The following is a 25476-nucleotide window of genomic DNA, read 5'->3' as shown; positions in this document are numbered from 1 at the left end:
ACGTGCACACGCATGGACGTGTGCACAGGCGTGTAGACACACGTGCACATGCACACATACATGACACACAGATATGGACACACGTGCACGTGCACACAGACACACGGCCACGGGCACACACACGCGTACACACACGCACACACACGTGCACGCGCGCACACACACAGATACGGACACACGGGCACATGCACACACGTGCACACACAGAGATACGGACACGTGCACACACACGCACACGTGCACACACACGTGCACGCGCGCGCACACACACACACACTCACCACGTTCATCAGGTTCTCGTGGTCCCCGCTGTGCTGTCTTGGCTTCTTCTCTCTGAAACGGACAATAAAACGTCACGTGAGGTCAGATGAGCCGTGGGACACCAAACACGCACTCCCCTCTCCTGAGCTCATGTTTGCCAGGATTGACACCTCTCTTAAGAACCAGGTTCGTTGTGCCACGGAAGCAAACGCTGGACAGTTAGTTACTGGTCCCAGGGGCTGGGGTGGTGGTGGGGGGGGTGGGGGGGCCGGTGGCTAGCTTTCCCGTTCCATCAGGAGTAGTAATTACAGGTTCTCAACAAGACTGAGGCAGGAACCTGTGTAGAGAAGAGTCATATCTAGAATATTGGGAGGAATGGTGCCTTTTATTATTATTATTATTATTATTATTATTTATTATTTTTTTTTTTAAAGAAAATCCAGACAACACTTTGCTTAATTTGGAGTTTTTGCAGTCACACGCTGCAATGGGACTGAGAAATTAATGAAACAAAACACAAATGTTGGCACGTCGGGAAGGGTGCATGCTCTCGGGATGAGTCATATGTACTTCCAGTCTATGGAAAAGTCCGCGGAGTAAAAATAGAATTTATTTTTATTCAGTAGGCTCTAAAGAAAGCCTCCAGTAGGGAGCGCGTCTCCCGCGGACTGTGGGGCAACAGCGCCACCTCGTGGGGGCATCAGAAACTGCAGCGGCGGGCGCGCCCAGCCCGGGGCAGAGCCTCCGCTGGCCTCTGCTGGCCTCAGCTGCACCTTCCGGCCAGGCCCGGGTCCACTTGCGCAGAAGTAGGCGGTGCCTGCGTTCGGGGAGTCTGGCTTTCCCCCTCTGGGCAGAGACTTTAGGGTAGGATGCATATCCAGACTTTTTCTTTAAGAAAAGTAGTCTTTGATCTAATGTATTCTGTTGGCCTGATCCAGGGCCTTAAATGACACTTGTTCTCTTCTGAGGTTACTGGGAAGAGTTTGGGGTGTGGCACCCCAGCAGAAGGAAGTATGGGTTTCGCTCAGCGACGAGAACAGACCTAGGACCCCTGGCCCAGAGAAGCTGGCTGACCCGGCCCGCAGGTGTCTGAGGATGGCTGTGTGTGTGTGTGTGTGGGGGGGGGGGTCCTGCGTGGGAGGGGGGTGTCCCGCGTGGGACGGGAGTGCCTGGAGGGCCCGCAGGGGGCTGGCTCTCACCTGTCACAGCCGGAGCACAGAAAGATGAGGAAGGCGACGAGCAAGCAAGTGGCCACGGCCGCCAGACTCCCCCACAGGACGATCTGCGCATGTCCGCCGGCCAGCGCGCTCCCCGAGGGGCCCATGGCGGGAGCAGGCGGTGGCACCGCCGGGCGTCAGTCCTGCAGAGCTGGTGGCATGGGGGCCGGGGCCGCGTCCTCCTGCGGAGAGACCAACCTGCCTGAGACGCCGCGGCCTGTGCCAGCGTGCCCAGGTATCCTGTCGGGGGGCAGGCTTTGCGGTCGGGCAGGCATGCTCCGGGCTCCACCGGACCTCTGACCCTTCACGGGATAGATTCTTGATAATTTTAAATAAACTAAGACTCCAGGCACTCCCTGGCAAATAAATAAACAAATGCTCACGTGGATTCTTCCCCCCGCCCCAGAGCAGTGTGGACGTTTATTGGGGCTTCCACAGAGTGCAGTCGGCATCTCCCCACGGGCCTCCCTAGCTCCCCGAACCTGCTGAGCCTCAGGGTTTGAGGGGGGCGCGAGCCAGGGACTCGCAGGCCCTTGGATCCGCCTCGCAGACAGGGGTCTGTCCCAGGGACGAGGCTGTCCACCTGCGGGTCCGGCTCCCACTGCACGTGTGCGAGCCCTGGGCAGGCGCGTCTCAGACCCACCGACGGCGGCAAGCGCGCCCCGTGACCACAGGGACGTGGGCGGCGAGACCCCGAGGAAGTCCCCACGGCGTCACAGGTGCTGAGGGGCAGGGTGACAGTCTGCGTCGGGCCTCCGTGGCGTCCACCCCCGGGGACCCTCCTCCCCCTCCGGCCACACTGCTGCTAAATGCGCGCGCTCGGACGGGTTTTTCCGACTATTTTAAGTTATGGATTTTGAAAACTAGAGTAGCATATGAAGTGAACGACTGTCTGCCATCAAAGGGGCCTTGTTTAAAGGACATTTGCTTCGCTCGGTTCTAGGACATTCTACCTTACAAAGAACAGCCTTTAAGTGAATCTCGAGTTTCACAAATCAGGTGCGCGGCTAAACATTTTTGTCTCGTGCTAACGAATCGCAACTGGAAACACCTTTTCCTTGGAAAAGACCGCGGATGCTTCTTCCATCTTCCCGGTTCCGCGGGGAGAGCTGTAGCACCCGCCACCACCACTGGGTGTCGCCGTCGAGCCAGCGCTCGGCTGGGGGACAAACGTGAGCGCACAGGGACGGGCGGGAATTACAGCCCCCCGACCGCTGCGACCCCCCCCAGAGTCCCCGCGCTCTCTCAGGGGTCGCTGCCACGACGCACAGGGCGCTTCGAACTTCGGACCGCACACCGGCACCCCGCAAGTTACCGAAGTGCGTTCGAGCAGGCCCGGGTCACGGCGACCTAGGGCAAAGGTCCGCGTCTGGGTCCAAAGCATAATGCGTTTTAGGGGCGCGAACCGACGACCTCCGTCGCGCCGACACTTGTTTGTCCGTCGCCCCCTCGTTTGTACACACGACAAGGTCAACGAACCAGGCGCCAGGGCCTGAGACGTCGGCTCGCAGCGCCAGCGGCCGAGAGCCGGAGACGCACGCGCCGGCGGGGCTGGGGTGTGGCACCCCGGCGCTCCGCACCCCGGCCGCTCTGCACCCCGGCGCTCCGTACACGTCCCCCCCACACCCGCCCCGTCCGCAGGGGGCGGCCGATCAGAGATCAGACCCGCGTGGGGAGGAGGAGCAGGGCACGCCCCCGACCCTGATGCTACATAATTTCAGGCGACAGGTGGGAAGTCGCCCTTGGGCCCCGAGAGAGGTCAGTGCTCCGGGTTATAGGACTTCCGTTGGCGACCCTTACACTACCTCGTCCGAATGAGTATTTCGGACAATGCTTTGGATGACGTTATTTTGCTCCGTCACCTCTCTCCTCCTTTCATGTCCATTCGTTTCCTGATTTCCATCGATGACAGGAGCCATCGGCAGGAAACCCCGCGGCCTTTTACGTTAAAGGCAGGTGCACTTTTCACCACCAGGTGGCAGTGCAGGGCTGTTCTCGCCCCGAACGCCGGGCTCATTGCGGTTTGTGCTGGGTGCTTGGCACTTTGTCTTCATCCGCCCAGACCCTCAGCCTCCCGAGTCACTTCCAACAGGAAAGAAAACAGAAACTGGGTGAAATTAATGAAAGGCGCAGCCCAAATGGCAGCGATTTGTTCTACTGGCCAAACAAATGCTGGTTCGCAGCGAGGCTCCGATCGTGGGGAATTCCCTAAGTGATAATTTGGTAATGACAATTTGGGGTGGCCGGCAAGACGAGCTCCAGAGCCGACCCATAACGAGCACGATGGGAAGCATCTCCCCTGTGACCTCGCCGATGGCGAAACCCAGTGGCCAGGACCCAGCCCCATGGTGTTCCTCCCTCCTGGTCATCGCCAGGCGTGGGGGCCTCGTGGGAGAAGGACGCTGAGCCACAGAGCCGCCAAGCTCAGTACCGCGAGGCGCCCGCGCATCCGGCGGGCCTCGTCGGCAGGGGCCCGGGCCGAGGCTGAAGGAACCTGCCGGCAGAATCCTCCGGCCTCCAGCGGGATTCTAAGCTGAAGTATTTAAACGCAGGCAGCTTTCTCTCCGGGTTAAAGGCGAGCCTGCTACGCAGCACTCAGGTGACCAGGGCCCACGGAGCGCGTGTTGACAGTCCGCCCCGAAGGCCCGGCGGCCTCCGCCCTGTCAGGTCGCTGCAGATCCACCTCCTCTGCCATCGCTGGGGAGCGGAGTCTCGACGCTTCTTCCTGGAGCAGCATGCGAGGAAGGACCCCGGAGAGCCCGACGTCGCAGGGCTGACCTGCCTGTCACCGAGGCCGGCTGCCGAAGCCAGAGGGGGCTGGCAGCCCTTCTGAGAGCAAGGGGTCTGTGTGGCTGCCGTTTGTCCTCGAAAACACGCGGACCCCAGGCCGCCGAGGCCGCGCGGCTTACTGCTTGCCACACCACACTGCCGCTATGCGTTTGCCTCGGGAAAGGCAGGGGGTCGAGACTCCGACGGCGAGGAATGACCGCCAAGTGCCTCGGGCCCAGAGTCTGACCCGCACACCAACTCTCGAGTCTCGTCGTTCATTCTTGACAGTAAATCTGGGGGTGAGGGTTAGAGAGGGAGATGTGATTGATTCCTAGGGGTTGGAATGCAGGCAAAGGCTTCATTTTGCCGAGGTGCGTCTTAACGGGGTGTTTCCAACAGTGTGTGGGCTTCCTGCCCTACAGCTCTGCTCACCACCTCACTGCAAAGGTCCTTGGGGGCAGGGAGCACCCGCCTCACCTCCCACCCCAGTCTCAGCATCTACACGAGCTGCAAGTCAAGATATGTTTACTGAATACTTCTGTGGGAAGAACGTGTGGATTCCCACGCCGCCTCTCAAAATACAAGTTTAGTGAATAACTTATAAGGTAAGGGAGAGAGGGAGAATTCAGGAGATGAGCAAACCACTCAGGAACAGGCCAAGTCCGTCTGGAGGCGGAGTCTGAGGTCTGGGACGAACACAGCGCCCGGATTCTTGGTCCTGGAAACCTGGGGGACTCCAGAGGGCTCCGGGGGACGCGGCCCATGTGCACGAGCCCCCCCCGCTCAGCCCCCGTGGCCGACAGCGCATTCCAGTCTTCCGGTATTTTCTAACTGGAGCTGTGACCTGACCCCTTCTCCCCTAATTTACTCCTGGGCGTGGCTGTCAGGAGGCTGCAGCGTGTCCCCCAATTCCCTCCGGATTGTGGCTGACACCGCCACGAGCCAGGGCCTATGTTAGGAAGCAGCCGAACCCACTGACGACTGTCGCGAAAGGTGGCTTTCATGAACCATTAATACGAGAAACCGTCGTGATCTGTTTATCTGCAGTTTTTGGTAAAACCATTCGTGACCTTGTCTAGTACAGGATAAAAAGCTTCGTGTGTCTGAGAGATAAACTCAGAGAGTTTACTGCCTGGAAGGAGGTTTATTATCCTGCTAAATTAGTTTGCTGTCTTTTTTTTTTTTTTAAAACAACTAAACTGTACGTACAAAAATCATATTTCCTTTTCTCTTTCCTACTCATTTGGTGGGCTGGAAGCTCAAAGCTGTAATTATTGTAAATCATAGCAATTACCGTAGTCTGGATCTTTCTTTCTTTTCTCTACACCAACCCCAATTACAAGTTTTTGATTTCATACGTCTGAACAGTCTCAGATAAGTGTCTTTATAACAACCTCAATATTTCTTAGAAGCAGATCTTAATTTCTAATTTCTGAGGCAAGCTCAAATGACATACGTGAAGTTTTCCATTTAATTACCATGGATTATTCCTTTATAGATTTTAAAAGTTATTAATGTTCAGATTAGACTTTAGGGGAAGATACATTTTTTTTTTTTAAATGCAAAGGGCGAAAGAAATAAAAATGAAGGAAGGAAGAGAAAAAAAGACGTTCCCGCTGATTTACTCGTTGGGAGCGTGAGTTCTGATCTCCAAGGAAATAATGGAGGAAGAATCCGGGTGGTATGAGATGAGAACCAAGCACCGAGCTGATAAAAACCAGACCACCTTTACCCAAAGTTCATAGAGAATTACTGAACTCAGGGTTTTCAACCCTGGCTGTACATTAGAACTGCTTGGGGAACTTTTTACGATACGCCGATGTCCAGGCTTAACCTCGGAAATTGACTTAATTGGGCCAGGATGGGGTCTGGACTTTGAGATTTGCAAATCTGTCCCCAGAGCTCGAACAGCTAAGGCTGAGACTCACTCGGCTGGACGACTGACTCACTCGTATTTCTAAACTCGCAACTGGCAAGGTCTACTTTTTTCCGCTCTCCCAGGACTGGGCCGTGGCGGCACGGTCGGCACGAGACAGACAGGGTTCGCAGCTCTCCTTCCCACGCGAGTCCACTGCGGGAGCCCCAGAAACCAGGCCCCGGAAGCCGGGCCCGCACGGAGCCCGCGCAGAGCCCGTTGCAGAAGGCGGCGTTTGAGCTCGCCACAGAAAGGCTCAGTCTCAGAATATTCGGCCATGTTCTCCGATTGCCTGCCGTACTATGTCCACGGACTTCTGCGTCCCTTGAAATACTAACCTAAAAGTTGTAGGGCTAAACATGATTGATTAAATAAAATGGTGTTATTTTAAAGTATTTTCAAATACAAAAATTTCAACAGGGAATACAAAAAAGAATTTCCCGGCCCGTTACCTGCTTTCACGCAGCGCTGTGTTTGGGTCGATGTGAAAGCCGATCCGACATACATTCACTGTCCCCCGACTTGCAAAATGATCCACGATCCACAGTTTTTCAGGGAAGGGGAGCTCCGGTAATCGATACGCTATTACGACCACACTTTTTTTTTTATGCTTTAGGCATAAAAACGCTTATACTTAAGCATCTCGCCTGATCTGCATTGCTTAGATGGACACAGGACACTTTGTTCCGCTCAGCTGGATGAACACTTGCTGAGGGACCCCACGGGCCGGCCAGCTGCCCCGGCCCCCGGCCCCAGCTGCTTCTCCGGCCTCCCTGGCCATGGTCCTCCGAAGCCACGGGCTCTCGAGCGTGCTGAGTTCGTCCTCACGACCCTTATGCTGGCTGTGCCCCTTCGGGTCCTCAGGCAGCCAGCCCTTCCCACTTTTCCTGACCCGTTCGAGCATCACGTCCTCAGAGACGCTTCCACGGACCACTCTGAGGCCCTCCCGTCCTCTCCAGCTCGGCCTCGACCCCGCACCCCCTCTTCCTCCCCTGTTACCCCTATCTGCGAGTATCTTATTTACTGGCCTTTGTGCCCCTGGCGGGTGGTGCCCTCTGGAACAGAAGCTCGGGGGGCACGGGCAGGCTTGTCTCTGCAGCTGTAACCCCAACTCCCACGACAGCAGCAGGCGCTCGGTCTACAGGGATGGAGTGAGCGAACGCATCTGTTTTTAGCCTCGGCGAGTTGTGAAGACCGTCTCGTATTCGTTAAGGTCGAAACGACTGACGGCGGCAGGTCACGGCTGAGTGCGCGCGGGCGCAGTTTTAACCTGCAGTGCCCCACGCGACATGCGCATGCTGGGACTGTGATTCGACCCTCAGGGCTAGCCGCTCTGCAGAGGAAGCGATGCGCCCCGTACCACACTGACCCCTGGCTGGCTCTCGGTTTCTGCCTAGAACGCTTCTCCATTTGCGGATCCTGCAACCCTGGCTGTTGCTTTCAATTCCTCGGTGGAAAGCAGCGTGACCTGGAGGTCTGAACCTGCACAGTCAGCTCCCGCCGGGGTTATCGGGGCAGAGGGCGAACACTGGGTTTATTTGGCGCAGGGCCCTCAGCCTGCCACGGGAAGGTTTTGGGGTCCCTTCTGTGGCCCATTCCCACGCACATCGGGCTTGGGACGGGAGCTCTGATGCGAAAAGTGGCCGCTTCTCGCCGATGCACTTCCGACGGCTGCGGAGCGTCCCTCGCTGGTCGTCCTGCCCTTCCACGATCGCCACGTGGTGCCGACAGGCATGGCCCCAAGGCAGCCGCCACGTCTCCAGGGCACTTCCCACCGACACACGGAGCCAACAGCTGGACACGACTATTTTGCGGTGGTTCCGGATGGTCCGGACCAGCACTTCGAGCCGTCTCGACGCCATGCTCTGCCAGGCTCCCGAATGCCCGCGGTGGCTGTCAGCCCACTCGGCACGGAACAGCACGTTCGATACCACTATCAAAGTCAGCCACATCTGCGCCTTGCAAAATGCAAGCCGCTCGGTGTCCCTGCCCAGAAAACGCACCCGACAAGCATTCATTCCGTCTCTGGCCTCATCCCTACGTCAAAGAAACTTACTTTATTCCAAAATACACTTAAAGAAGAATCCGCATCGTTTAAAAACTCAATGTCTATAAAGTATTCGAACGTACAGCTGATATCTGATTATTTCTCTTAGCTAGAGCTACGCCAGATTCAGATGATACACTGTACTCGTTACCCGTATCAGAACTACCTGCTTCCAATGATGACGGTATGAAGTTCTAAACGACGGTGGGCCCCGTTTTAGCAAAGTCCGGTATGTAAGCATGCACTCACGGAAGACTGGAATGATGAAGTGGTATGTTCAAAGATGATCGATTCAAATGTCTTTAAAATATACTTCGATTTCGAATAGACTTTTACAGAGATTTACGGGGACCCACATCTGTGTCCCGCGCATAGTAGGCCATCAACGGTCACAAAGCCAAGTCAGAACCAACAAGTATTTCCCAGCGGTGCCCGGCCGAGGCTGTTCCCGCTGCAGGGCGGAGACCGAAGGCGACCCGTGACTCAGGGTGAGGCCACCTGAACCCACCGAGGGGTCTCGGCGTCACGAAAAGAGGGCACACGGGGTCGGGCGACGCACTAACTGAGAAGCCTTCTCGCCCAGGACGTAAACGTGAACTGATCAGGCCTCTCGCCGTGACCGACAGGCCTTCATTTATCTGTTTTTACTTCTATCACGTAAACGATCCAATAACAATCCAGGCTTCTGTCTGCCCGCCTCAGTTAACTCACACCTGCAAGGCTCCGAGGTTCGTGCACACCTTGCTGCCCGTATCTATTGTCCTGTGGTATTGATAACGTTGGGATTATTGTGATTATTGTGTAAAGAGAGAAAGAGCAGGACCCACTTTCTGTGTGCAGCCGGTATAACCATCCGTCCACATGCCCATCACAATGTCACCGCACCGCGGGTCGGGGAGCGGAAAGGGCAGACCGCAGCGGCGGCCCCGCGGCGGAGCAGGTGCGCCCAGAGCGCCCGCCTCTCCCTGGCCGCGAAGTGCTGTCCCCTGAGGTTCAGCTCAGGCCCGGCTCCTGTTTTGCATCAGACACCACGGACGTGTGCGAGAACGAGGACTTACCAATCGTCTGAAATCCGGAGGATGAAACAGACCCTGCTCACGAACTCTGTGGACGGCTTGCATGTGAACAGGGTTCCCAACAGCGCTCAAGACACGTGCTTAATAGAAAGTGTCTGCTACGTTGTACATTCTTTACAGAGACGATATTAAAAACCTTAGAATGTCCAGAGGTCTTTGAGATCTGCTTCAACATACTTGCATTTAATTTCTATTTATTGGGAAAAAAAAAAAGCAGAAGAAGAATTGGAGTGACTTAAGATATCTGTGGGATCTGCAAGGGCAAAATCCTTTTATCCTGGGTCCAGAAATCTGTTCACAACTTCTAGTTTGGCAAACCAATGTCAAAAAATATGGAATCCCCCTAAAGACAGCGGTATAAATAGAGTCATCCCGTTTAGAATAGCGAGCCCCAGATGGCCCGTGAGCATCAACAGAAACCACGCTCCTCGCCAACGAGCCTCGTGAGGCGCACATCACTCCCGGGCACGCAGGACAGACACGTCGCGTCTGCAGACGCTTACGGCCACCTGCTCGGCGCCAGGTGAGGAGCGTTCTCACACGGCCCCGGGAACACGACTGCGCAAACCCACGCGGGGTGCTCGGGATGCGCCGTTTCCTCTTCACGGGGAGGGCACCGAAGTCTTCATGGAAACAGGGGCCGGCAGTCGTGCGTTTTAGCGCGACGGAGGGTGGCGATCGCAGGTGTGACCGGCGGGCTTTAAACGCATCATCGGCACGACACCGGCGTGTGCTGGGCTGTCCCGAACCTTTTAACCTACAGCCCCTTTTTCCTTCTGATAACCTGGATTTCCGGGATTCGACATACACGGGCTCGTTAGTGACGTGGTGACCATAAGTGCAATGTAACTAACTGCCACGAAAACACAAGTGCCTCTGTGCCATCGCTGACCAAATACGGAACCAAGGCCGGCGGCGTTCCGGTAGCTACCCGCCCACCCCACTCCCATCACTCAGAGCGGGGTACAGTCACAGAGCTGAGGACGGGAGCCGCCGCGCCGAGCCACGCCACCACGAGGACTTTCCGGAATCGTAAAGGCGACTGCAGGACGAGGGGGGAGCAGTGCTCGACAGCTAAGCGTGAGGCACGCGCGGCCTTCTGGGGGCGTCGGGGCTTCCGGAAGTGAGGGTTCGGGTACCGTCGGGACACGGCCCAGCGACCGTCTGAGACCCCTCGAGGACCTTAATAGTCCCCCAGTCGCAGAACGCAGACGCCAGCCTCAATGAACGCTTGCCACGTTTCTACACGTTCTTGCAGCACCTTCGATGTTTTATTTATTTCAAAGATGACAGATTTTTTCTGACCTGGTTCACGTCACCGATTGGAGATATTCCAGCTGCCAGGCAAACAAGTCTCCCTTGAATCCATTTATGGGCTCCGAGAGCCATTTACGGATCAGTCTAGAACCCTATGGGGCGCAGCTGTCCTTGGTGAAAATACTTAGTGAGAGAAATCAATAAAGACTTATTAAGGGGTTTCTTCTTTGCACAGGTTTAAAAACGGATTTTGACCCACTCGAAAGCCCTTTGACATTTCTGGGGTTGCAGGACTGCACATCACCGTCTCTGCTGCTCAAGCGGGTCTTTCTCCTGGACGGCCGTGTACACGCCTCCTGGCCGCTGTCACTCGTCAGCCTCCTCCGGTGACGCCGCCTGACTTCTGTGCCGGTGACGCCGCCTGACTTCTGTGCCGGAGCCCGCATCACTCACAGGGAAGGCACTTTTCTCGACGTGCATGATCTTTCTGCAGCTGAGAAAGAGTGTGTAGCCTTTGACCTTCGTGGCCGGCGCCCGCAGGCTCATCCCATGCCCTTCGCAACCAGGCAATTAAAGATCTGGCTGAAAATCTGACTTCTTGCACGTGTAAGAATTTAGCTTCCACTTATCGAAGGCCCACTTATTTGCCAGGTACTTTTAAACTTGGAATCTCACCCGGAAGCGTCAAGTTACACTGAATTTACTCCTCGTAGTATCGTTGTGCGCTACGGGTAGGTGTAAAGAGTGTGAAATGGTCACGATTCTTCCCTTCCCTGTGTTCTCACTCTCTGCAATGTGACTTCACGGGTCCTCCCAGCAAGAAATGTCTAGTTCTCTACCCTTACGTCTCGGCTGGCCTCGTGACTCACTTTTCACCGGACTGCAGTGGAAGCCACAGAGCGTCACTTCTGAACCGTGGCCACAAGCTTTGCATGCTGCCGCTCTGGCTCTTGGACCCCTGCCGACCTTCTGGGTCCGCGGTCCCCGACCTTTCCGGCCTGATGATCCGAGGCGGAGCTGAGGCGGTGATGCTGGCGCTGGGAGCAGCTTCGCTCGCTGGCCTGCTGCTCCCCCGCTGGGCAGCCCGGTTCCTAACAGGCCACAGACTGGTACCAGCCCGCAGACCCAGGGCTGGGGACCCCTGCTCTACGTGACTAAACCCAGACTAGCCCGCGAGATGGCAGGGACGTGGCCCAGGGGTCCTCGCTGTCCCCCGACAGTCAGCCCACTGGCAGAAGCAGAGACCTCTCGCTGAGTGCAAGCTGGCCGCAGACACGTCCATGAGCCCAAACGAAACCAGAGCCGGCCAGGGCCAGCCGGGCCAGCCCATCTGCGGGCCCACGGCGCCGGGAGCCGAGCAAAGGGCTGATGTTCTAGGATGTTACAAGGTGGGGTGGCTTGTTCTGCAGCAAGAACCAACTGACACAGAAGGCATCGTTGGGCCGTAACTTGTCCAAGGTCAACGAGGCGCGCGGTTATCACGGCTGCCCGTGGGCTCGCACCCTTGCTCGATGCACTGCGCCGGCTTTTCTTGATGCAAACAAAGAAGTGCACGCCATTTGCCTTCCCCGGGCTCTGCGTGGGGCTCGATGACACGTTTCCTACACGCAGGAAACTTACAACCTCCGTTTTCTTTTTCACGAAGGAAATTACATACAATTTGATCATTTCGCTTATGCTACTGATTTCACCTAAAAATGTAAAATGTGCATTTTTTTAAAACTTATTTTTCACCTTCAAAACCTCCTTGATCATCCCAAGACAGAACTGGAGTTTCCCACCTGTGGCCGACGGCAAAAATAACCACACTTCTCACTCCTTCCTTTGCGCTCGCTCTCTGTGATATGGCTCTCCTGTGCCCCCATGCATCGAGAGCGGAAGCCTGTCTCCCCAGCCCTTGAATCAAGGCTGGACTGCGACGTGCTCTGGCCAAACAGTGTGGCAGGAGCTACAGTATGCCAGGTCTGAGTGAGGCCTGAGGTGCCTGCGTACTTCCGTTCATTCTCTGGGTGACCTGACTCCGTCACAGAACCAGTCTGGGCTGGCCCTGCTGGAGGACGAGAACCCACACACACCTGAGGCCCCAGCCAAGGTGTCCCAGCCGAAGCCCCACACGTGTGAGAGCCTGCCCCAGGTCGGCAGAGCCAAACCACAGCCAAGCTTGCTGCGCGTGGATGCTGAGCTGAGACCAGAGGATATGCCCAGCTCAGTCAGCCTCAACCGCCAAGTGCAGAATCAAGAGCTAAATAAATGGTCACATCAGGGCACTGAGCTTGTTATGAAGCAAAAGGTAATGGATACAGGATCCTTTGTATTCTTCTGGCATTTTAAAACTCATTTTTTTGGACTAGTGCATACTTGAGAAATGTTTATTGAATGCATGAATGATTAAACATTCGATGACAGAGAGAGAAGAGTCCTGTAATGAAACGGAACTCTGACTTTTCGTTTTGAAGAGAATTAACTTCTACCTCTCCCGGCTGCGAGACAGAGTGATGTTGAGCGCAGGGCTTGCTCGTGATGCGTTAGCTCTCGATCCCCAATGCGCGTGAAAACACCAGAAACACACACACACACGCGCTCGCGCGCGCACACACACACACACACACACACACAAGAGTCAAAGCAAATGCCGCAGCGCCAGGCACACAGGCGCTTTTCCCTAAATCCTTTCAGACTCAAGAAACTCTCCTGGGAGTCTTAGGGGGAGACCGGCAGGCCTCTCTCGGAAAGCACGCCCTCTCTACGCGACCCGCTGCGGCTCACTGCGGGAAGACCTTCACCAAGTGTCCTTCACTCCTGCCCACGGCTGGCCTTCCTCAACTTGGCCTGCATCTTAGAAGCACCCGGAGAGTTTTTAAAAAACGCCTCCAGGGATGAGCTTAATTAGTTTGGGGGTGCAACCTGCATGCGGGGACTTTTAAAAGCCCCCAGAGGGACTTAATTGAATAGTCAAGCTGGAGAAGCACTCTTGGATCCTCCCCAGTGTTTCTGCAGCCAAAGTGGTTACTAGGGAATTAGCTACCAGGCGGACCCGAGTCGAGTTTCTTTCTTATGAGTCTCTAATCAAAACACAGCACTGAGATAGGCTACCTAGAAAACACGTAACATATAAACACAACCTAGAAAATGATTGCTTACAGTGGACAATGACTTGCTCCAAAGGACTTAAGGAATAATCGTCAGGTGAGCAACCTCCTGATTGACTCGGCAAGCGTAATGGGAATGCGTAGTAGGGTCTTATGCGTCTTGAAAGGCCTTCAGCATAATGAGATATTCAAGGTTTTATTGTCTGAAATTGAAATACCACATGAGACTATAAATTATGTGAAATATGAAATACAGTTCAGCGTATGATCTAAAAGCACCTTAACCTAAAATCATTGTTCGAAAATGCACCTTATAGGAACAATAACACTTTATCACAAATCATAATTTAACATTTTAATACGATTTTGAGTTCGGATTCATTGTGGTATTTCGAAAACCTGCGGTCTTAATGCATAAGCGACTCTCACATGGCAACAATATTATTTCCAGGGGCTGTTTCGTCTTCGGCAGAGTTCAAAAGTGCTGAAAAATGATGAATACCCTCACGCTATGAACTACATAATGTATGCAAATTGCCTCCGTGCCAACGTTTCATCCTCAAGGACTCCCACGGCTGCGATCACAAATAGACATTCGGAGAGTCGGAATTTTCTAAGCCACAGATTCCCCGAGAGAAAAATGTGGTTTGACTCCCTGGCTTCACAGAAATGGAAAATGACGTCACAAGCTCAGCCGAGGCCCCCAGCATCGTGAGCCTGGGGGGTCTGAACCCGCATGCTCGTCTCCCCGGGATGCTCGGGGAGAGGGGGGTGAAGCGCGCTCCAGCCCCACACGAGCGGATGGTGGGGGCAGGGGGTTATGCGGCTGGTCCTGCCAGGTGCCACTGCAGATGGATGTGCTCCGGGAGGCAGCGGGGAGACAGGTACCACCTCCCACTCCAGGGCCTGTCACGAAACAGACTGGGAGCAGCTCTAGCCCTGTCCACACTTAGTTACGAATACAGTCGCTGTGATATTTCTAGTCTGTTATTAACTTTCTACATGAACATGGTACATTTGTTACAATCAGTGAACCAACATTGGTACACTATTATTATTATTACTGTTATTATTATTATTAACTAAAGTCTATAACTAATTCAGATTTCCATAATTTTTGCCTAGTTTTTTTGTTTTTAATTTCAGGATCCCATCCAGGAAACCACGTTATACATAGTTTGCTTTATTTTTTATTAGTTCAACAGAGAGAGAGAGAGAGAGAGAATATGACTATTTCTCTTCTTCTATTTGGCCAATTAAGGGTGAAATCCTATAAATTACGACTCTCATATTCTCTAATGTAAAATAGAAAAGGTGTATGTAAATATATTAGTCTGGAGTTTTAGTCATGAGGAAAGTATTGTGAATAAGAGGACGTTTAGGTTAAAAAAATTTTTTGACATTTGGAGGCACCTAGAAACACGGTCTCTAATTTCAACATGGATTAACAAAGCCTAAAAAATCAAAGAGTGGGGCCAGGCGGGGTGTGAATTTAGGGTACTCACAGGCAGCTCACACAGGGCTACAGGAAGAGGGAACACTGTGTCATTTGTCATCAATTACATGAGGGGCGGTGGCCTTTTAAAAAATCGATAGCAATGCAGTTAGAATTTCCTTGCCAATATTTGTATAAAACATTTTCGAAATAAGACTGATTCGTCTTATTCTGAAGTGAATTGTTAGATCACAAGAGAGCATGTTAAAGAGTTTGCATTTCTCATAGAAATGCCAAACGTTTTCCTGCGCCTGAGGTTGTACTATAAATAGGGGAATCCGAATGCTAAAAATGTTCTCCAAGTTCCCAAACATAGTTCATTCGCATCTACTTCCTACTACCAATGAGTCAGTCAGTCTCCCAAAGCCGAAAACGAGAGCTAGCTTCCAGCCTCCCACAGAAACGCTGCAGCGTACCCCGCGTAAACAAAGGGAGAGACGTTTCCTTCGTGTGCACGACTTTGTCCTCGGATCACTGAGATGCGTCCGTAGACTGCCACTGAAGTTTTGCTACAGGTGGGCGGGACCGGGGATCCCAAACGTGGCCCACCGAGGGCTCCTCGACGCCCGGTTGCCTGCTAGGACGCCAGGTTCTCTCGTCGTGCTTCTTCTTCAGCCAGCACCGCCCACGGGATGCCAGGTAGGCCAGGCCTGCCTGGTTCTGGGGCGCAGACGCCCCGACCTGGCCACTGGGGTGCACGTGCCCATGTGGCTGCCTGTGAGCCCTCGCTCCCTGGAGGGCTGCGGCCATGTGCATGGACAGCCAGGTCACCACCGCTGGCGTCTGCTGACGTCTAGGCCCCGGGGACACGGGTTGCTGTAGGTGCCGGCAGAAGGGGGACCGGGGGGCAGGGTGGGAGGCTCCGGAGCCACCGACGGCCGGGCCACTGCAAACGGCCCCCAGGGCTGCCAGTCCTGCGGCCGCAGCAGTGGCTCCGAGGAGCCCACCCGCCTTGGCCCCCGAGACCCGCGACTCGGTGGTGAAAAACCGTCAGATAAAAACTGCTCTAAGAGCAGACCACACAAATGTGCCAAACAGACTGAAGCGACCCAGGGAAAGCTTGGGGACACCTCGGGTAATTTTTCTTGGTTTCTTTGGTCTTTCCTTGAAAATATCATCATATAAATATATTTTATCTATTCTTAGAAGGTTCCTCAAACACTTCTTTGAAGAGGTTGCCGAACACATTGCAAAGGATGAGGCGTTTAAAAACGATGATGCAGACCCTGCCCGTGACTGTCACGGAGCCGGCGCGACAAGCCTGCCCCGCGGGGCTGGCCGGCGCTCCAGCCGAGAGGGGTCGGCAGTGACCGGGCTCGCCACGCGCCAGCTTCGCCACGACTGCGTTTCGGAAACGTCACCATGTGTACGATGACGATCCTGCGAAACGGCGCAGCGAACTCCTGCGGCACGAGCCACGATGGCAGTGTGACGCTTGTCCCGGCGCGAGGACGGGGCGTGAACTTGGCCGCGGCCACCTGCTCCAGGCACCGGCTGCTCCGAACCTTCGCTTCCACGGCTGGCGCCTCTCAGCGCGAACCCCCGGGGCACGGACCCCGTCCCCGGCAGCAGGCCGCTCACCTCGGGGCCCCCGCCCACCTCCGAGCGTCGCCAGAGGAGGTGCCGGGTTGGTTTCCGCTCACGCATGCTGGCACAGGAATGCCAAAGCCGCTCTGTGGGTTTCTGGGTGTCCCTCGACTCTCGCGATCGAGTCCCGGTCACCGCGTCCTTTCCAGGCTGCACGTGCAGATGAGGACATGCCCACCGGCAGGGGCGCGATGGCCCCCCGTCGCGACTCGCCCCCCCCCCGTCCCGAGACACCATTAAAATGTTTTTTTTATTTTTATTTTTCTATGTGAGGCGACTCTTGGTCGACCTCACAGATTGCGAGGACCTTGTCCACTTACAATCCTTTATTTTTTATTTTTTATGCCTACAGCACCTGGGCTTCCTAGGTGGTCTCCCATCCAAGCACTAACCAGGCCCGGCCCTGCTGAGCTTCCGAGGTCAGCCGGGACCGGGCGTGTTCAGGGTGGTGTGGCCGTGGACAAAATATGTGTTTAAAACCCTCTCAGCCGAGCGTCTTGAGCCCCCGGCTGCCTGCTGTGCCCCGCTCTGCATGCCAAGCCTGTCACAGTCGGCAAACAGCGTCTGCTCTGTGAGGACAGACAGCGAACCACGGCACACGAGTCCCCCCTGAAGTGCACGGCCTCCGCCCCGGGGAAAGAGCCGCGGGGCCGAGGACCCAGGAGGAAAACACGGCCCGGCCTTGGTCCCTCTGAAGCCACTACCTCCTGCGAGCGGGCGAGCGGCCAGGTCACGGCGACTGGGTGCTGACTGCCGGGCAGAGCGGGCTTTTTCTCTTTCACACTGGAGAGCGTGTTCGCATCTCCCTCTCCGTGTGTTCGCGGATCTCTCTACCCACGAGGAAGGCGGCGTTTCTCAGATATAATGCAGGGCTCGGCACAAGTGGCCTTGAGCGACAGACTGAGGACAGAAATGACACAGCGATTTGCGTCAACGTGCCGGCGGGGACCTCGTGACTGCTGGAGCCGGCGCTGAGTGCCGAGGCTCTGCTCTTGCAAGGCTCGTGACTCATAAAGAGAGCCCCCGGGGGGGCGGGGGGACTCCTCCGGGACCACAGTGCGATGCTCGATGCTCGCGGCTCCTCCCGGGTCTCTCTGCCTGTCTCTCCTCCCCCCCCCACACACACGCCTGCACACACACACACACACGCACACACGTGTGCACGCCCCGCCCCCCTCCTCACAGAAGAGGCACGGAAAATATCATCTTCGAAAGAACTTCATGAAGCATGTGCCGCCCAACAAGGCAAGGCTCACCGAGCATTTTCATAAAAGAAGAACGTGGATTTCTTCCAAATCTTCCAAATCTGTAACTCTGAGTTGCTGGAAGACACCACGGTTCAGGGTTTTCCCGCTTGTGACATGTCCGTAGCATATATTTTATTCTAACCTTTAAGGGGGATTGCCCGACTCTTGCCTCATAAAAGCCACACTGGCTTTTGTTTTTGCAAATATCTGAGAGCGAGATTAACGGGAGGAGCAAAAAAGGGCAGCTTCCCCTTTCCTGCCGGGTCCCACCGGAGGTCGGCAGGGCCCCAGGAGTGGCCGAGGCTGCCGGCGCCTCCCACATGCGGCAGAGGCCGCAGGGGGCCCACGCTCCCTTCTCCTCCCCCCTGCGTCTCTCCGCACCACTCCGGGTTTGCAGCAGACTAAACAAGGAGCCTTTGTGCGGCCCCCGCGAGCTGCCCGTCCTGACGCCCTGCGCCTTACAGCCGCGGTGCCCATGTTTACCTTGGAGAAACGTTCGTCCAAGTGAGTGTTCCAAACTCTGGCAGAGTCGTCCCTCTGCAAGGCTGTGCTGAGAGGTCGCCCGTCCTTCCCGGCCTGTAAGCGAAGAGAAAGAAAGTTAGGGGTGGAAAAAAAAGGCGGATGGATAAAGACTGAAAGCTGCTTGTCCAGTTCACGGCGAAGATGTGAGCACATTTATGCCAAACGCCGAGCTCTACGTTCCTCCCTGGACAAAGCAGAGAAAAAGCTGCTAAGAGGGATGAGTAAATCGAAACATTTCTCCAAAGTCGCGGCCAGGCCAACGTCTGATCAAACGCACGCCCATCGCCAGCTCCCCACGCATGGTCCCAGTTTTACGACTAGCACGCCTCGGTGCCGCGGGAGTCACGTGAGAATTCCGGTAACGGTCATCGGAGTGTGCCGTGAGACCAGCTGCCGCGGCCGGGCTGCGGGAGTGTCTCGCCGAAAGGGTGCGTGAGGCACGAAGGCCGTGGCCCCGATGACATGCACACGTCCTGGTCCCGGGGGGATCCTCGTCCACTCCGCCGAGGACACCGGGAAGCCGCGAGAAACGGGGGAGGGGACCGGGCGGCCCCCTCGCTGTCCCTCGGCCCGTGGGGCCGCCCGGTCCCCTCCCACCCCCGGTGGCCCTGCTCCGATTCCGGCGCCCGCCTGTCCCCCCACCCCCGTCCTCTCCAGTTCCCGTCCCACGAGCTCGTCAACACCTCTGCGTTAAACCTCGTTTTCCGTAGGTCAGCGTGAGAGGCGCCGTGTGAGAGGGAGGAGGGGAGAGGGACGGAACGAATGAATGAATGAATAAATGAATGAACGTGCTGATGCCCTGGGGAGAACGTCCTGGCTGTTGACTGAGATTCGGAACTCCTCCACTATTTGAACAGACTGAGGCACAATCCCTGATCCGCCAGACGGGAAACTGAGCAGAACACGAGCCTCCAGGACCTGCATCCGGCGAGGTTTCCTGTGGGGCCACACGTGAGCCGCGCAGCCGAGTCCGCAGCTCATTCTTGTCACCTGGAGGTACATCTACTGTCCCCCAGACGCTAACCAAGAGACAGACAGCTGGCTGCCTTTTGTTTGCAATCAGCTACGTTATCGCTTCCTGTCTCTTTTTAAATAGGTCTAAAAAGATCACACAGTTCTGGGCTGTTGTCCTCCAACACAACACCGGGTCCTTCCACCACGAGTCACGCAAGCTCAGAGGCAAGGTCTTCGATGGCGAAGAGCTGGACAGACATGAGCCTCTACCAAGCCGCCTTTTGCTCCTTCCCTAGATTTCAAATCGAACCCTCTCCTTAACCTCTGCCATACAGATATGTTTAGACTGCAGACCTCTCTACCTCCCCATGTTGTCATGGGTCATCCCAGAGAACTCTCCTGGATTTATTAGAAATAGGAGCAAGATGTGATTACCTAACGTGAATTGCTGCAGTAGAAAAATAAAATGAATAAACGGTTTTCTTAAAATGTCAAATCTTATTAATATGTATTAGAAATAATGTCTGCATACGCTTTCTCTGTCACTAGATGTGAATAAAGAGTCTGATTTGAAAATTAAACATATGACTTGATAATTTAATAATAAAAACTAGTATGTAATTTTGCATTTTCGAAATATGCATTTCGCGAATTAAAAATATTAGAAAAGAGCAAGGTAATGAAGATGATGTGGTACTGGCGTAAATAAGAGAGATATTTAGGTCAATGGAATAGAATTTAGTATCTAGAAATAAACCCATGTCTATGGCCAACCGACTTTTGACAAAGGTGCCAAGACTGTTCAATGGGGAAAAGAACAGTCTTTTCAGCAAAAGGCTGTGGGACCATGCGAAAGAATAAAGTTGGATCCTTAACTCAGACCATATAAAAAATTAACTCAAAATGGATCGGATAAATTTAAGAGCTACAACTACAGAACTCTTAGAAAAAAGATAGAGGGGTAAAGCATATGCTCAGGTCTGGAGTTCCAGACCTGGCACCAAGCGCCTGAGCAGCACAAGAAAAAACAGACGAATTGGACTTCATCAAAATAATAAAGATTTTTCTTTAAAGAACACTATTAAGAAAGTGAAAAGACAACCTAAAGGACAAAAAATGAGTAAATCGTATAGATAAAGGGCTTTTATCTATGATATAAAAATAACTCTTATAACACAGTAATAAGACAACCTAACCAACAATAGGCAAAGGATCTAAATAGACATTTCTCCAAGTACACGATGGCCCATAGGCACACGAAAAAATGCTCAGTGCTATCAGTCGTCAAGGAAATGCAAATCGAATCTGGGTGCCACGTCACACCCACAAGGATGGCTGTCGTCAGAAAGTCTACGGTCAGTGAGGACGCCGAGAAGCCGGAACCCTCGCGCCCACAGATGGACATGGGAAGCGACATGGCCTCCCTGAAAACAGGCCGGGTGTCCCCAGACAGTTCCCCGTAAGAGCTACCTGCTGACCCAGCAGCTCCGCCCCTCCGTGCACACTCAGAAACGGCAGCGCGTGCACGCACACACGTGTACTCGGATCTCGTAGCAGTATCATTCGTAACAGCCCGAAGTGGGAAAATGCAAATGCCCACCCACTGGTGAATGGATGGACAAAATGCGGTGTGACCATGTAAAAGGACATCGTTTGGCCATATCATGGAATGAAGCACCGATACACGTTGTAACCTGGACGAGCCTTGAAAACGTGCCGATTAAAGAAGCTGGCACATGATTACATTTACACGAGACGTCCCAAACGGGAAAACGTGGAGAGGCAGAAAGACCGGAGGTGGCTCGGAGCCGGGGGGCGCGACAGGGACAGCCGAGGGCCGTGGGGGTTCTTTCCGAGGTAATGACCACGTTTTGAAATAGATCGCGGTGATGGTCGTGCGACTCCGCGAATGTACTAAAAACGTTAAATCGTGCGCTTTAAATGGGCAAATTGTACGGCATGCGAATTATGTCTCAATGAAGCTGTTACCAAAAAAATATTCCACGGCATGTGGACATTTTAATGTCAGTCATTGCCCAGGTCAGTCTTAGACAAAGACGGCAACCCCAGGTGTGATTTTAGCCGGCGTCACCCGGCTCCACTGCACACCGTCACACAGGGGCCTGACGGAGGCCACCTGACCACAACGCTCCTTCGGGTCGGCTTTCACTCGCGTGACTGCCTGTCTTTAAGTGCGGACAGCAGTGAATCACTGCGAATGATTACTGAGCCCATCGAATGGGAACCCTGAGCTTTCCACGTCGATCTCTTTTTCCGCTGAGTGGGATTTTAGGACTTCGAAGCCAGGTATCTACCCGAATCTGACCCCAGCGCCGAGGGCACAGACTGAGCGGGGGCAGTGCCGAGCTCGGCACTGTTTCTGTCATGCCCACTTCGCCCGGTGACAGTGTTCGTGAGGACTGCATTAAACGTCAAGATGTTCCTGAACTCTGTGGCCCTCCGGGTCGCGGCGACCTCCCCCAGGGCTGGCTCATGCGTTTACAGTCTCTTACCCCAGCGAGTCCTAATGCCGACGAGGGCACGGTTAGCTTCACACGCCAGGAACCTCCCTCCGGGAAGAGAGGACTATGTCACCAATCAGTTCCTTCTGGAAAATGCTCACCAAACCAATCACTAACCCAGTTCGTTATACACACTACTATTTGTCCAAATGATAATTGTCAGCACTGTGATAACCATAAGGTTAAAAAAAAAAAAAAAAGTCAGGCCTATAAACGAAAGCATGTGATTTCTTATTGATCCATCTGAATTCTGATGGGTTTAATAAACTGTGACTATGGCAGATCCACCTCGAAGCACGGACATTTCCTTCCATTAAAATTTCATGCAAGAAAATGATACTGAACTTGCCCACTGGTACCGACCGCGACGACAGGGTTGGCCAAGACGAGGTGTACGGGCTACGCCGTGCCGGGCGACATGAAATCGTCACCGAGGACACGTGCCCCTCCTGGAGTCCCGCGGCCCCGGTGGCGCGGCTCTCCCTGACCCGCGGCCCACACTTCCAGGCAGCGTGTTCTCCGCTCTCGCTGGCTCTCCCGGCCGCGCCTGTCAGCGCCCCCACCCCCCAGCGGCTGTCGCTCACGCCCCCAGCCTTCCCGGGACCCACCGGGTTCACGGCTCCCTTCTCCGTGCCATCCGCGGCCTCCCCGTCATGGTCACACACTCCGACAGCTGCAGGGCCCTGCCGTGCGCAGAGCAACAGCCCATTAGGAAAGGAATGTTTTCTGGGGTTTTATTTTCCTTATTGAGAATGGGAAAATGGAAGAGGTTAGAGAGAATAGTTCCCAGAGGTGCCAAGGAGAGGCGCCCATGAAGATAAAATGAAAGCCAAAAAAATATATAAAGTAATAAATTAATTTTTAAAAAATCAAAAAATTTTAAGCATCCAGAAGATGATGGCACCAGGACTATAATTCCTTCTGAAAATCCTCAGAAGGATGCAGTTGAAAGAAAAAAGTCCCCTTTCCAAAAAGAACATGTTTTTTTTTTCTCAAATTCTTGGGAAGTGATGATACAAACCCTTAATCGTGCATGCTGATACTATCTATGCTCCGCAGAACCCAGGTAAGGACGGATGCGGTTATAATACATCTGCTGAGTTGTAACAAATGACGTTGGTTAGTAAAAACCTTCTTTCTGTAAGTCTGTTACCTGGAAAGGGGCTTAAGTGGACGCTAGTTCCGGGAAGCCTCTCCTGTGAGCCCACCTCCCAGGCGACATTTGCACTTGAATTCTTTCCAGTTTCAATATTAACAAAGAAAGAATCAAAATGACTGAAGCCCTCGACAGGGAAAAAACCTTTTGTATTGGAAAAGAACAGTTTACAGCATGCAAATTTAATGTATTTTAAGAAAGTTGCAAGCGTCTCACACATCCGGACAAAAAGCGAGGAAGCATAAACACATTACAAAGACTAGCCTCGGAACGAAAACGTTGCTTTCGCGAACAGAAAAATATATAGATTAACTCCTCTAATTACTAGTTGATGCACTGGTAGTAAGAGAAATATTCTAAAACATCCTCTTTTAGGCAATGGAAATAAAGATGGGATAATAACCAAGGGAACCGAAGAGGTCATTCATTCATTCATTCGTTCGTTCATTTCCTCATTCACCTTTCAATGTCATTTCCTTGCTAAAAAGAGAAATAGCACTCTGCGCGCCTGGTAAGCTGTCCTTTGGATGGCCACTTAAACGCCATTTATAGCTGCCTGCCTTTTCTATCACAGAGCCTCAGACTGGCCTTCGGACATTTCCTGAAGAGGAACAACTTGTTTTAAGCAGTCCCGGGATCACCCGAGGGGCAGTGGAGCTGGAGGGCCGGTCATCACCGCGCCTTTCCAGAAGCTGCGTCCACGGTGTGCCCGTGTGGGGCAGCGTGGGGCAGCGAGGGTCGGCAAGAAGTCTCCCCCTTGCCCAGGACGCTGAGGCTGGCATGGGGTGTGACGCGAGCTTGCAGGCTGCCCACATACGCCTGTGAGATCCAAAAACGTGGAGAAACCTACTTCCTTCCCCAGCCACACAGGAGCTCGGGGAGCGGAGGGGCCCTCCCTGCAGGGGCTGCCGTGTGCCCGTGGGGTGGGCGGAGGACACACATTCAGGCCCTGGGTATTGTCCTGGCAGGTTCCCCATTATTAGGAGAATCTTGGCTGCAACGTCGGCCACCTAACTGACTAAGGAGGGGAGGGGACGTGGGGAGGAATTGAGAGAGAAAAGGAAAAAGAAAAACCAGGCTTTAGAGGCTCGGGACTCTCCCAACAAAGGCGCTGCTTCTACTACAGCTGGCAAAATTCATCAGAGGACGAGTGCCCTGGGGAAGGCCGTGGGGGCATCTTCGCGGACCCAACGGGAACAGCCGAGGGCCGCATCCGCGGGACCTGCCCACACGGTGGGAACTGGCGACCCCCCGAAAGCCCGCAGAGCAGAAGCAAAATCGCCCCACTTCTTGGGCGAGAGCGGGCGCAGGAAACTCGGAGCCGCTTCCTTGAGACGGAACTGCATTTTCTGTCTGCCGGCAACAGGTGTTGCCATGGCAACTACCCTGGAGGCGCCGGGGACCCCGGTGCTAATTTATCACCCTGCTCCCACATGCACGTTTTAGCTCGTAGATGACTCTGTGGGGGAGGGTTGATGCTGTGCAGTGCTATGTCTGGAAACTTCTAGAAAGTGAAGGTATGTCGGTGAACGACTTCAAACTCCTGGGCGACGGGGGAGGGGTGGCTCCCCACGTCACACCCGAAACACTCAGCAAAGAGTCGACATCTGCTTTATGGGGCACAGGATACACCCAACTACGAGCCCCATTGTACGGAAGAGATTTTTTTTTTTCCTTTTTAGTAACAGTAACATTGTTTTGGAGCAACATGATTTCATGCATGGAATAACAAAATCCGTGTAGTAAACCATTCCGTAATTGATGGTCACTGTTCTCTGAAGCCCTGTTTCTAAGGACCTTGTATTGGAGGACTGTATATACTATGCTCACTTAAACAACAGAGGAAGCCTTCGAAATCAATGGGCTGGTGGTTGTTGACTGTATCTGAGCATAACTGAGTGAGCAGTGACCATCGGGTCCACCCACATGACACAAGCTACAAACACCAGCCCTGAAGACAATCTCGGAACGGAATCTTTTTTAGAGGTAGCCTTTAAAGTAGCCACAAACCAGATTTGCATTATGAAAAGGGAGAAATAATTTCTGCAACATATCCTTACACCGCTCACACGCTCCAAAAATGACAGACTCTTGGCTGTTGAAACCTGATGATTCGTCACCGAGTTCAGTGTGTGGCTGGAAAGCCTACAACGAAATGCAGTTCGCCAGGATCGATTACAGAGAGAACCATGTGAACACACAGAGAAACGCTCTCAGAGGTCGACGTGTGAGGATGCAGTCAGGACGGAACCGGCTCGCACGCAGTCGCAGAGAGATGCTGGGGACGCCACCTCTGAGCGCCCCGGGCAAGCACGGAGCTCGGCGGGCGCTCGCCAGCCCCCCGCGACCTGGTCCGCCAGCC

At 54.0% G+C, this 25476-nt stretch overlaps 1 protein-coding gene and 1 pseudogene across 3 annotated transcripts in view; both read right to left on the bottom strand.

Annotated features, from left to right (window-relative positions):
- The window catches only part of PAG1 (phosphoprotein membrane anchor with glycosphingolipid microdomains 1), a 78666-nt gene that overhangs the window by 17109 nt on the left and 36081 nt on the right, over window positions 1-25476 (bottom strand). Inside the window, exons 2-5 of one of the 3 annotated variants that reach the window (XM_036233257.1) lie at window positions 18444-18536; window positions 17418-17613; window positions 1461-1660; window positions 282-333 (exon numbers count right to left, since the gene is read on the bottom strand). In XM_036233257.1, the coding sequence (XP_036089150.1) occupies window positions 282-333; window positions 1461-1585 (177 nt within the window). In that variant the 5' untranslated portion in view covers window positions 1586-1660; window positions 17418-17613; window positions 18444-18536. Of the gene's footprint in view, window positions 1-281; window positions 334-1460; window positions 1661-9267; window positions 9476-17417; window positions 17614-18443; window positions 18537-25476 lie in introns of all 3 variants that reach the window. The other 2 variants (XM_036233256.1, XM_016151492.2) reach the window with 2 other exon arrangements.
- On the bottom strand, window positions 17057-17175 carry LOC118612123 (annotated as a pseudogene).

This window comes from Rousettus aegyptiacus, unplaced genomic scaffold (genome assembly GCF_014176215.1).
Source record: "Rousettus aegyptiacus isolate mRouAeg1 unplaced genomic scaffold, mRouAeg1.p scaffold_m13_p_15, whole genome shotgun sequence".
NCBI lineage: Eukaryota > Metazoa > Chordata > Mammalia > Chiroptera > Pteropodidae > Rousettus > Rousettus aegyptiacus.
The sequence above is the reverse complement of the archived record's forward strand: the minus strand, read 5'-3'. Positions and strand labels throughout refer to the sequence as shown.